Source organism: Ictidomys tridecemlineatus, chromosome 9, assembly GCF_052094955.1.
Source record: "Ictidomys tridecemlineatus isolate mIctTri1 chromosome 9, mIctTri1.hap1, whole genome shotgun sequence".
NCBI classification, from domain to species: domain Eukaryota; kingdom Metazoa; phylum Chordata; class Mammalia; order Rodentia; family Sciuridae; genus Ictidomys; species Ictidomys tridecemlineatus.
In genome coordinates this window covers 2,250,505-2,264,021 of record NC_135485.1, presented here as the reverse complement: position 1 = coordinate 2,264,021, position 13,517 = coordinate 2,250,505, and the positions used below count along the sequence as shown (strand labels likewise).

Sequence of the window (13,517 nt, the reverse complement as noted above, 5' to 3'; positions counted from 1 at the left end):
TTTTTACTCCATCAACAAATCCCCACCCCACTGGTTCTCCCAGCATGGTCCCAGAGCAGCCATACCAGTGTCAGCCAGGACCTAGCAAAGATGGAAATCAAGCTCTGCCCCCCTGCCCACAGCAGGCCTGTGCTTGGCCCTGCCCTGCAGGTGGATCAGGCAACTTACCATTGTGCTTGGAGTGACAAACATGCTCCGCAGAAGCATGTCCACAGGGCGAAGGGAGGAAGGGGCCAAAATCTCAAATACAGTATTTAACACCCCAAGGGCTTCATGAGAGTCGATGTGCATCTGTGGAATTAAACAGCATGGACATTTCCACATAAGCCGATAGAGACGCAGCTCCGCATGCATCAGGTCCTGGCTCTCCAGGGGCACGTCTTCCTCATCATCTGCCATTACCACCCTTCTATCACAGCACTGGAAGATCAGCAGTGAAGCAAGCACGCTCTCAGGGACAGCACTGTGTTTTTCTCCACAGTAAAAACATTACTTAGATTTTCTAGGTAAGCGATATCTGCTTCCTGTAAAAGGACCAAGTGTACAAAAGCATGAAAAGAGCCACCTGGAACCCACCACCCAGGTGCGACTGGCCTCAGCGTTTGTGAACCAGGCTCCTGTGCATCCCTTCACAGAGGGGGAAGCTGCTCCTGCTCTCTCCTGGCTCTGCTTGTGCCCTGCCAGACTCTGCCAGCCAGTAACATGCTGACACATGCTGGGTAGCCGCCGTCAACTTTTAAAATTTTTGTAGTTGGACACAATATCTTTATTTTATTTTTCTGTGGTGCTGAGGATCAAACCCAGTGCCTTGCACTTGCTGGGCGAGCACTCTACCACTGAGCCACAGCCCAGCCCCATGGCATCTTAACTTATGCCATGCTCCTGAACCAAACGGCTGCCCACTGGGGAGGTGGCTGTTTGCTCGGAGAAACCATGACAAGCATGAGTTTTACTCACTCTACAATACAATGAAGAACACCCAAAGCAACGGCTTATAAAAACCAACACTTTAATTTTTAAAAAAGTTTTTAGAAAATAATTTTCAGTTGTGGATAGACACAATACCTTTATTTATTTATTTATTTATTTTTAGATGGTGCTAAGGATCAAACCCAGTGCCTCACATGTGCGAGGCAAGCGCTCTACCACTGAGCCACAACCCCAGCTCCTAACATCACTTTTAATGGATGCAAAATGCTCCAATCAAGTCTGTGCCACAACTTATTCAATCAGGCCCTACTGCTGGACTCCGCTTTCCATTTTTATTAGTACTAAGGTGTACACACCTCAACAACTGCAAAGAGATGGGGTACTTGACTCCTGTAGCACTGAGCCACATTCTAGGATAAGAACTTCTGAGCTCCACACCTACCCAAGTCTGGGCCTGCGCAGGTGCCACCACCTCTGCCTGCCCTCTCATTACTCTGTAAGGGCACCCCACACCCACAGCAAGAGACTACCTGCCACTTACATAGCTGAGCCTGACCCTGCCTTCCACTGAAGGACACTATGAGGGCAACGTTCCGTCTGTCCCCTACATGACTTCTCTATTTGCTTGTTTCTGTGAACACCATCTCCTACTGACCCCTCTCCTCCTGTGGTGCTACACCACTTTCGGTTTCCTCTTTCAAATGTCTTTCCAATTTCTTTCTTCCTTCTTTTCAGAACAGATTCCTGTAACAATTTGGCTCTAATGACTCCTCCAAGATTGCTTGCCAGTGCCCTTGGTGCTGCCATCCCAGCTGAGTTCTCAGGGCACCCACAGCTGACCCCTGCCTCCCCCATGAAATGCTCCCCACCCCCGCCTCCGTGAAATGCTTTTTAAAACCTGGCTTTATTAATACCACACCTGCCTGCCTCCCCACCTGGCAGTGGATGTCCCTTCCTGTCCCCCAACAGCATCTCCACACATCCCTGACCTCTGAGCTAGACTCAGTGGTCTGGGCACTGGGGCATCTCCGCCCCTCCACCTGGGCTCAGTCCACTGTGACCTCAGGCAGTCTCAGATGTTACCGACTGGCTTTCTCTCAACAGCTCTACACTCGCTTTCAAACAACACTCTCACCCCACCAGGTGCCCAACAGGCGCAACCGCTGACCACTTCCATGCAAGGTTCTGATCTCCCAGAGCCACTGTCCCCACTCTGTCTCACCTGTGGTAGCACCTTCCTGCTCTGAAACCTTTCTTCCACAAGTCCCAGGGACAAGCCACAAGTACACCCTGCTGGTTCTACTTGCACACTCTGAGCATAGGTACCACTGCACCACGAGGCCTCACAAGAGCCTCCTGCTCAGCTCTCATCTCCCCTTGAGTCTGATCTGGGCAAACTCAAATCACCACACTGCTCCTTTGTACCAAGCCCTCTAAAGGGTTCCCAAAGTCTACTACACTGGCCTTCCCACCAGGCCCTGCTGCCCATCCTTCTTCCTATGACTGCTCCAGCAGGCCAGCCTGCTGTACCCTGACAGGCATGTTCCCACCTCAGGGCTTTGCACTGCTGTGTGCTCTGTTTAAAATACTCCCTCCCAGGCCTCTGCTAGAATCACCCCTTCCTTCCTGTACGTGTACTCAAACATCCCCTGGTAAGCTTTCCCACGTAACTTGTTCACTGATGTACCTACTGAAGGTGTCTGACCTGCAATATTGCCCAGCAAGACTTCTGAATGCAGCTGCACGTGTGCAACCTACCCACCGGTAGTGTCAGTGTCACAGAAAGCAGAAGAGAAACCAGGCATTGACTATGCACTCAGGCCTTCTATTTCGGTCTTCCTCAAACTGTTTACACAGGTAAGAGAACAGGACAGAGCAACCAGAGCAGTGCTCGGAAAGGATCTACATATGGGCTTGGAGTCCCTCACCACTTTAACCTGTCTGCTGATCCCACCAGAAGCCAAGACTCTTACATAAGCCAAGAGTCCTCCTTCTACTGCCCAACTTATCTTGGAATAACAGGTCCATCAAGAAATCAGAATGAGATAAAGTTAGGAAGATAGTAACTATCCATGGAGTCAGCCTGTTTTTATCAAATGCCCAAACTATGAGTAGCTACTTGCTACTCAAGAGCACTTGTTCAGTGTGGATGAACAAAGTGACAAACACCCATCTGATGACCCCATTCAAAACTCAGCATGAGCAGAGTGTGGTGGTGCACACCTGTGGTCCCAGCTACTCAGAAGATTAGGAGGATTGCAAGTTCAAGACCAGCTTCAGCAACTCAGCAAGACCCTGTCTCAAAATAAAAAATAAAAAATGCTAGGGATGGAGTTCAGCTGAAGAGCAAGCCTGGGTTCAGTCCCTAGCGCCACAAAACAAAATCAGAACCCAAATCGCAGGCCAGTGCTCTGCCAGGCAGCTATGGGACCTTCTGATGGGATGATCTGCAGCAGTCCCTGAAGCCCTCCCCCGGTCACAAAGGTGCTGCTGCAAGGGGTACAAGGCTCACTGTGCCTGGACACCAAGGGCTGTGGGCTCCACCTGACGTGGCACACCAGACCCTTCCTTTCACTGCACTTGTGCAAACAACCAGTCACACCATTTGACTGCAGGAATTCTGACTAAATGATGGATAACCTCATTACTTTATAAGAGATAAAGTAGTAATCCCAAAAAGCTAAAGAACAAAGGAGACAGTATTTAAAAAAAAAAAAAAAAAAAAAAAACAGAAAAAGAAACCTAGCTTTGGTCAGACCTGTCCCAAGCCCAGCCCCAGCACTTTTAGCTGTGTGATGTTGGAAAGTCTCAACAACACCTCTGAGCCCTGGTTTCCCCACTTATAAAGTGGGTAGTCAATCACAACCCGAGAGGGTCACTGTGGAAAGAAGTCATGCCCCGTGACAAGCACTGAGGACTCTACCAAAGCATGACTCCACCATGATCTGAGGGGAAGCCGAGCCCATCCAACCCTCTTCCACAAGGATCTCAGTGTACTTCACACAGGAGGAGAGCGCTGCGCAGCAGCAAGCTGGCTAGTGGTGACTGACCTGCTGCTTGGCCAACATGGGCAGGATGATATCCGCCACCTGCCGTGACAGCCGTTTCCACTTGTCCTCGTTCTCCTTATGGCACTGCTGCAGGACAAGGATGAACATCTCCAGCACCTGCAAGAGCGTGAGTGGTCAGCAAGCCTCACAGCTCAGCACCTTATTTTTACTTGTTCATCCCCCACCTGGTACTGGTTTAGCTGGACAAGTCCAGGATCCAAGCAGATGTGTCCTTGATTAAGGATTGAGGAAGCAGGCGCATCCTCGCCTGTGACATGTGGATGTGAGGGAACCAGAAGAAAACGCAAGGGGAGACTCAGCAGGTCCCTTCAGGGTGTGTGTGAGTCACCTGCTGCATGGGTGACTCACAGGAGGTCTTATTTCTATGGAATTTACAAGATCACACACTCAGAGAAAAGGAACAAAATGAAACATCAAACTTGTATCAGTCTATGGGAAAACTAAAACACGGCCTGACCCAGCTTGCTCTGCAGGCGCCCCTACTTGTCTACACATCGAATCCACTCTGGGTTCTGTACAAGGTGATCCCTGCGTGACACCCACCTCCAAGAGTCACAGAGGGCTGTGTGAGTTTCTCCACACAGAGAACAGGGTTTGTTCTGGACAGAGACACTGACTGGTGAAGGTCTGTGATAGACGGCCCATCCCTGTCTGTGGAATGAGTTCTTCTGGGTACAGCCCTGGCGTTCACGTACAGCAAGCTGTGACAGCAGAGCTGAGGAGCTGCAGCGGACCACCTGGGCCACCACGTCCACCAAGTTACTACCTGGTGCTCCCCACCAAATACGCAACCCCTGGGCGACACTGCAAGGCTGCTAGACAGACACAGCCACCTCAGGGGCATCCCTATAAAGCCCTCCCAACCAACCATCTCCACAGCTGCCTTCTCAGGACAGCACATAAGTCACCAGAACCTAACCCCTTCATGCCAGAGTGTGCTCAGTCTCTTGTGAGGCGTGCAGATGGTAAGTCCCTCTAGCACACGGCTGCACTGCTGTGCTGGCCTAGGCCAGTTGCTTGCTCTAATGCTACCCTGCAGTGTTCTCCCTTCTTATCACAGTCATGGGACTTAGCTAAGCAGGAAGTATTTTGATATCACACACAGTGATCAACACGAGTGTCCAGGGCTGGGGCTGCAGCTCAGCAGCAGAGCGCTCGCCCAGCATATGCAAGGTGCTGGGTTTGATTCTCAGCACCACACAGAAATAAACAAATAAAATAAAGACAGGCTGTCCATCTACAACTACCAAAAAAAAAAAAAAAGCTAATTTTTATTTGTACTTGGGCTGCCTAGAAGTGTCTTGAAATTCTTGCTCTACCTTAAAGAAGACCAAAAGCAGAAAATCAGTTCAATGTAAAAGACTCTCACGGGCCCGGGTTGTGGCTCAGTGGTAGAGTGCTTGCCTAGCATGCATGAGGTGCTGGGTTCAAACCCTGGATCCACATAAAAATAACAAATAAAATAAAGGTATTGTGAAAAAAAAGAAAGAAAAAGACTCTTACCAGTCAAACAGCAGTATATAAAAGAAGAAAAGTCTTCAAATAATTTCAGATTTGAGATTTATATCATTTCATAGAATTCTACCATTGTGATCAAGACTGTCTTGGTAAAGACACAGCCAGCTCATCCCATCTCCATCACTGGCTTCTCCCCAGGCCCAGAGAGCCCAAAGCTGGCAGGTCAACACATGCAGGACCCCACGGCACTTCCTTTCGTGTCTCCCACTCTCCATGCACATTCCCCTTACCTGGTGGTACTGGATGAGTCTCAACAGCATCGACACCACCACCTCCTTCTGAGTTTCAAGCTCTTTCCCAGCATCAGCTTTATTTGTTCCTCTCAACACAAAGAGGTCGTGGACTATGGGCTGCAGAGCTGGGATGGCTGTGGGCACAGAAGAGCATGCTAATAAAGCCTCCGGGGAACACTGCATTCGGTAGACAGGTCTAAACACCTCCAAAACAGTTTCGAGATATAAGTAAAACCCTAGCCTGTACTTAGTTTGTGATAGGAGATGAATTAAGCCCTGGTTTCATCAGTGAGTTGTGAAATTATTATTCTACCACTGAGGGAGACCAAGGCTCTTTCTCTGAACACCAACAGTTTTGTGAAAGCTTCTGAAAAGAAAGAAAAAAAAGGGGGGGTTTCCTTTAATATAACATCATTTCTGACAAAAGAGAGCTTAAATTGAAAAGTCATTTGGAAGCAGTGGCGCCCGTGCACCTATTATGTCAGCTACTCAGGAGGCTGAGGCAGGAAGATTTCAAGTGCGAAGCCAGCCTCAGTAATTCATCAAGACCCTGTCTCAAAATAGAAAGCACTAAAGCTCAGCAGCACAGCATCCATGGTTCAACCTCCAGTACCAAAAAATAAAAGAGCTTTCCCAATAACCAAACTAGTAATAGCCTTGGTCTCGTGTATAATCTAGTTGATTTGCCTACAAAGATAATTAATACTTTTCCTACAGAATTGTCACAGTATCAGATGATGAGACCTTCTATGTAAACTATCTCATTAGATAAAAATTTTGTTCCCTAGTTATCTTGGGCTGAAAAAGGAACCAAACTAAATTGATTATTCTATAGAAAAAAACATAATTTATTGTAATTGGCACACAGTACACTCTTAGTGACATATGCACACACACACACACACACACACACACACACACACCCAAAGACATGCACACATGGACACACTAACTGACTTCCTCCAGGGAAACAAGCATCCCTGTACAAAGTACAGGTTTAAGCTGCCCACTGACTCTGATTCTCTGCCCAAAGACCCTCCAAGTCCAAGAAACTAAGAAAATATTAGTTCCCTGAATCTGACATTTGAATGTTCAACTAAACCCAGTGACCCAAATACCATGCCTTTAATAATCTATGTTTTGCTGAGACTTGAATTGAAACCTTTGAGAGGCCAAGTCCCAGCCCTCTGGCTTAATATGGAGCCTAAGAGGGCAGCCCAGACCTGCCTCTCAGCACCGCTTGTCTGTACTCTCCTGCAGATGCTGCAGGGGGAGAATAGTGGATGTGGTAACAGTATTTTGCATCTAGTGGTCTGCAAGCATCCTTAAATACATCCCATCAAAGGTCAAAAACATACAGAGGGCTGTGGGTATGACTCAGTGATAAAGCACTTGCTTGCATGTGTGAGGCACTGGGTTTGATCCTCAGCACCACATTAAAAAACAAAAAAAAAGTACTGTGTTCAATTACAATTTAAAAAATATGTAAAAAAATTTTGTTTCATATGGATAAACAGGAGCATTTACATTCAGACTGTTTTATGATCTTACTATTTCTCATGTTTATCCAAAAAGTAGATTCCGGACTCCTAAGACTCAAGAATGTACCCGCTCCTCTGTGAGCACTTGTCACCTGCATGTGCATGTACACACCACCCACACACGCTCAGACACAGGGCCCATGCAGCAGAGCTGGCATCCACACAGCTCCAAGTGGTGGAAGAAGACTAACACTGTCGGGCATGTCACGACACTTGAAGACAGGGAAAGGTGTGGCCTGTTACCATGTGTCACAGCCTTCCTGCCACTGGCCATGATGCCATCACAGAGCTGAATGATTTTAGGAATTCCAATGATCTGTTTTGAATGATAGCGTTCGTAAGACAGTAACACCAGGAAGAAAAAGATGTTTGGAATAATTGCCTCTGATTCCCTGGAAACAAAAACATCCATTTAGACATTTCTTAGCAAAATTAAGATACATGATCAATATAAACAATACAAAATAACTCAAGATTCAGCCTTGGAAGACAAGGCACACACTGAGCTAAACAGCCTCCGCAACCTTGTTGATCCTTCCCATGTACAGAGAGCTTGATGGCCAGGAGGGTGAAGCAGGAGCAGGTAGAGGGCACCTGGCAGCATGGATGACCTGGTTCTCCACCTGCCCCTTCACTCTTGAAGCACCTCAGACTTGAAGGAGGAAAAGTACTCTGCCCAAAACCATAGTCAAGGTGTCACATCATAAGGACAAGACGTGGGGCTCCAGACCTCAGTGACTCTTGGAACACTCTCCTTCAACACTTTATTCAAAAGTCTACTTAAGAAGTGCCCCAGAAACTAAAGAGCTTTACTTTTCAGTGCTCATGCCCACAAACCTTAATAGGCATGGCAGGTGTGCTGCAGCCTAATGCCTGCACTAATGCCTAGGGCAGGAAAGCTGCAGCCACTGGAGGGAGCACACATCCACTGCCCCTGAGATGCTGGTCTACGGTTAGAAAAGACGGGTTCCGTCAGTCAGAAATGAACAACTGTCACCATCAGCAAACCCTTGAAATGTGAAACGAAACCAACAGCCTGTGTGACGACCAGGTGCAGAACTTCTAGCAGTCATGAGAAGGTCTGTCTTAAATCTTAAGAGAAATGGAAACACACTGCATGTTGCTCAGACAAAGCCCAGCAAGATGTCTAACAGCAGTGCAGCCCACACAGCAAGGACAGGACTCTAAATGACAACATGCTCCTTACCTGAACTGGCCCACTTCAATGTACTCAAACTGCTTCAGGACAAATCCAATGAACACCTAAAGGCAGGAACACAAGCTTCACATCAATAACAGGATTAATATAGAAAACCATGTTATCATGCTATCTGTATAAATTCTGATGAGCCTGGAGCTGTGGCAGGGTGGTAGCGCACTTGCCTGGAATGTGTGAGCACCACATATAAATAAATTAAAAAAAAAAAAAGGTCTATCAACAACTAAAAAAATTTTTTTGAACAAGTTTCCTGACAGCAGACAAACCTGTTCGTAACTGCAGAACATTCCCAGGAATCCCTTCAGAGACAAGCTCACTGAACGAGCCAAACCTCATTGGGAAAACAAATGATGAATTCCAGGCGATGCCAACTTTACCCTAAATCACATCAGAGGACTGTGTGCTCCGGTGAATGGCAAACCCAGCAAGCAAAAGGGGTTCCCTGTAATATAACGCCCCAATTCTTCCTCTTACCTGTGCTCAATAAAGTCTAGTGCCAAGCCCCAAGAGGGCAGCCCACCTGAAGAGCGGAGGTGGTGTGGGTGTCCCAGCTCTTCTGCCCTGACAGGAAGCTCCCACAGACAAGGCAGGACTCTCTGTCCTCAGAGCCCTGGACAGACACTCAGCAGCTGCTCAGGGAATCACTAAGAACTAGATTTCACAGCCTCGTTCTTGTTCATGAAACTGTTCCTGTACTGAGACCTAAGTGCCGGAGGAAAGGCGCTATGTGACCAAAGCCAACAGAACAAATGGGAGTCCAGAGCTTTGGGGGAGAGAAAGGCAGAACTCCACCAGGGGAGGGTGGCTGACAAAGAGCTCTACTGGCATGGGGCAGTGGCAGGGGCACAGGTGAAGCACTAAGGCGACATCAGCGTACGTGCAGAGCATGGTGCTGAGAATCTGCAGGCTGACCCTTCTCAGTGTTTAGGTATCAGAGGAAGATTTTAGGGTGACAGAAGAGAGTGACAAAAATCACTCTATTTTAAAAAGAGGATCCATACAGAATGACTACAGAAAAAAAATCTGACAAGGCTGCAAAGTCCTCTGCCCAACAAGTCTGTGAAGAGGGGAGTTATTTACTTCTTGTCCACTGAAGATAGCCCCCAAAGAAGCCACAGTCCATAACTGCCACATGAGAACTAAGCTTCCACCTCTGCCCAGTCAGAAATGGGAAATCAGAAGGGAAGCATCAATGGCAGTCTTGGACACGCTCCAAGCAGAACACACCAAAGTGGTGCCCTGGCTTCCCTCCTCCCTGCCCTTTCGACACCTGCCGCCATCCCTACCTCCCCGGTCCCCACTTCTCCCCACACAGCCTCAGTGTCAGAGGAAACTAAGTGAGGAAATGAATGAAGCTCCCCAAAGGGAATGTCCGGTGGGCCAATTTTCTCCAGTAGCTTTCATCAAAGAAGAAGCATAAAAGCCATGCTCCAGCCTGACTCCTCTCATTAGAAACTAGCCTGGGCCAATCAGGCGTGTCCTCGCTTCTCCCAGGAGCAAATCCATAAGGTGAATGGAGCAGAGAACAAGATCTAAAGATACCTATGTCTAAAAGGAAATGGTGAACTATGATAATTCTACCTCAAAACATTTCCTGCCTTGCATAGGCAAGCAGGGCCCTACAACAACAAATCGTGATGACCTAAAGGTAATTAAACCTTAATGAAGGCACTGGCACGAGCCTTACTTGGAAAGAGTCTGGATCATGCATCACCAAGGAACACAACTAGCCTGAGATTCTTGCCCACAGAGCAGCTGCAGGCCACAGAGCCCCCTTGGAGGATCCAGGCATAGGTCTCAGCTATTAGCCTGGGCAGATTATGTTCCTTTCTAAGGGGACAAGCCAACTTTTTATATTGCTTAAAACTGCAGACAATAATTGATAATTTACTTTTAAAAAGCCCCTGAAGGGCTGAGGTTGTGGCTCAGTGGTAGTACAGCAAGTGTGTGGCACCAGTTTAAATTCTCAGCACCACATAAAAATAAATAAAATAAAGGTATTATTTCCATCTACAACTAAAAAACTACAACTGCATTTAAAGTCTCTGGATTTTGCAAAAATGCTCACCAAAACAATAAATCTTCATTATATCTTGTAACTGAAATTCAGGGCTATTTTGGACAGAAGGAGAGAAGGCATTTTAAATGGATGGGGAAACCTTTGGCAGATTTTTAAAGGCTAACCCTACCAGAGCTCAATGTAGACGTGGGGCAGTTGGGGCTTGTTCCCTTTCTTGCTTGGCCTACCAGGGCCCAGGCCTTCTGCCTCTGGATCCATGAAAGTGTCAGGAGGCAGCAACTGGTGTTGGGGGTAGAATCAAACCTCACTTTTCCCTAAGGTAGATAGATGCTAGCATCTTTCTAGGGTAACCTTTATTCAGGTAGATCTGTATAGAGGACAAGAGACAAAAGCCACAAACCTGATCTGAATCCAGAAGACAATAATTGACCCGGAGCTGAACCAGCTGCGCCAACAAATCCAAAACCTGCCTCTGTAATTGCACAGATGTCGTTGTGGTGTACTGCTTCAAAGCTTTAATCACAAGAGGCTCAAAGAGACGAATGTGGTTGTGAATGGCATTCTGTAAGAAAAGAAAATCCAGTGAGCTTCAGCCAGAACCTCTGGACGGTGAACCTGGGTGTTGTTTCTAGCACCAGAGCACCCTGTGTTCACGGAGGGGTCCACGGCCTGTCACCAGCTATGGCACCATTTACCTTATCTGCTCGGTTCTTCGTGACGCTTGTGAGGTTTGTCTTCAATTGAGTGGACACTTTCTGGAGTACATCAAACCATCTGCCAAATGCAAGAAGAGGGGAGCAAGAAATATGCTTCACTAAAAACCAGTTTCAACTTGGCAATATGCCAACATGTCATAGTGTGGAGAACCAAGTGGCCACTCCATGCAGCAACAGCAAGGGTTGCAGAGAGTGAGACTCAAGTCAGAGTCACAGCTGCCTGGCAGCCACAAGGTGCCACCTGAAGGCCTTCTGCTCCAGGAAACCCACACTCAGCCCAAACTCCAGGAGGACCTGAGAGAGGTGACCAGTGATTTAGAAGACAACACTTGACTTTCTTGGGAGGAATCTTTATAATATTTACACTGATTATATTATTTTCTTTTAAAGAAATATATCTGAAATTGAGACAATAACAGTACCAGCCGTGGTGGTACACTGTAATCCCAGCTACTCAGAGGGCTGAGGCAGGAGGACCCCTTGAGCATAGGAGGCCAAGACCAGCCTCAGCAATGCAGCAACCCTCCATCTCAAAAACAAAACAGCAGCAACACGAGCACCTGGCCACATATTCACTCACTCACTTACATCCCACATGATTACATAAAGCCCTTAAATAGAGTATTTTAATCATGACTGTGTGATCACTACATTTATCAAATAAAAATTAAGGATTCTATTTTTGGTACTATTCAAGAGTAGCAACTCAAATACTGGCTGATAATTATGGTAACTTAAGAAATACCCAGGGTTGAGGATGTAGCTCTGTGGCAGAATGCATGCCTAGCATGTACAAGGGCTTGGGTCCAATCTGTAGCACAGCTTAAAAAAAAAAAAAAAAAAAAAAAGAAATACCTTCTGTATTCCAGGCATTGAAAAGACAAGGGTAAATTTAAGTGAAATAAGATTTTCAACCAGAAAGTTTTCATTATGGTTTCAATATGAGGTGTCCCCCAAAAGCTCACATGTGAGATAATGCAAAAAGTTTAGAGGTGAAATGATTGGGTTATAAGAGTCTTAACCTAATCGGTGCATTAATCCCCTGATATGTACTGACTGTAGGCGGGTTCTATGTGGCTGAAGGAGGCGGGTCACTTTTGGGGCTTTTATTTTGTCCAAGGTGAGGAGAGGTCCCTCTCTGCTTCATAGTAGTGATGTCCTGAGCTGTGTTCCTCTACCAGGATGTTCTGCCTCACATCAGGCCCCAAAGAATGGAGTCAGCCATCTATGCACTGAGACCTCTGAAACTGGGTGCCCCAAAACGAACTTTCCCTCCTTTAAAATTGTTCTCAACAGGGTCTTTTGGTCACAGCAACAAAAAAAGCCAAAACAGTTTATAAAACACAAAGTAACATGTTTGAAACTTTTCTATGACCATTAAATACCTCTGAATACCAACACCACTGAGCCATGCTAAATGGTCTCTCACTCAAACTGGCAAAGTGCTACCACACACATCACACTAGTGCAAAGGAAAACATCACATAACTTATGAGTATAGAAAACAGAACAAGCTTTCTTGAGTGAAGACAAGGTATGTCCCAATCTGGTCTGAGCACCACTGGAATGCAGAGCTGGTGCTTCCCAGACACCTGCTCAGGCTCCTGCTTCCCAGCCTTGGGCTAGGCCAGGCGCTGCTTTGCAGAGAAAGATGACTCATCTGTGCATCGACATATTTTCTAGTCTTTTTGGAACACAGTGAAAAGTGAGGAGACATAGCTTACTTACTTTTATTTTTAAATGCCTATTCAAAAGTATTCCTTGCTTATCTTTTGTGTTTCTACCAGTGACAGATTCCCACCAGGACTTACCCCGAGGTGTCATGCTCCTGCTCTGCCTGCACCATGTTCCTCAGGCTGGCATCTGCCAAGGCCTGCGTGAAATGGGTGTAGGGGGCCATGAAGCAGTAATGATACAAGCCTGGCCTCATGCTGGAGGAGCCAAGACGCTGTGCTCGGCCTTGAGATTTGCTGGGGTTAGAGGAGAAGCCATCAAATTGGGAAGCTAGGTTTGTTCCAAAGAGAGTCTTCAGCAGCTGGAGTGAAAAAAATGAAGCATTGACACTTGACATAATCCAGAATGAGCAACACGTTAAAACTCTTCCTCGCAAGCAGCAAATCCAACAAAAACTCTGAAATGCAGTACCTTGGGAGACCACCGCCGAGCAGTGCTGCCGGCACCTAAGCATTGGGAATTCCCTGTGCTCCGAGACTGGGCATTCTGAACAGGAACCCACAGGGACAAACGCAAGTGTAAGACAGCAAGGGAT

The 13,517-nt window shown here is 47.0% G+C and overlaps 1 protein-coding gene across 2 annotated transcripts in view; it reads right to left on the bottom strand.

Moving 5' to 3' along the window:
• The window catches only part of Htt (huntingtin), a 133,959-nt gene that overhangs the window by 48,609 nt on the left and 71,833 nt on the right, over positions 1-13,517 (bottom strand). For both annotated transcript variants that reach the window (XR_013425629.1, XM_005319002.5), the window contains exons 31-38: positions 13,060-13,283; positions 11,228-11,306; positions 10,933-11,094; positions 8,501-8,556; positions 7,537-7,685; positions 5,750-5,886; positions 3,981-4,097; positions 169-291 (exon numbers count right to left, since the gene is read on the bottom strand). Coding sequence is in view for 1 of the 2 variants with exons in the window: in XM_005319002.5 (XP_005319059.2) it covers positions 169-291; positions 3,981-4,097; positions 5,750-5,886; positions 7,537-7,685; positions 8,501-8,556; positions 10,933-11,094; positions 11,228-11,306; positions 13,060-13,283 (1,047 nt within the window). In the remaining variant the exon portion in view is untranslated. The remainder of the gene's footprint in view (positions 1-168; positions 292-3,980; positions 4,098-5,749; positions 5,887-7,536; positions 7,686-8,500; positions 8,557-10,932; positions 11,095-11,227; positions 11,307-13,059; positions 13,284-13,517) is intronic.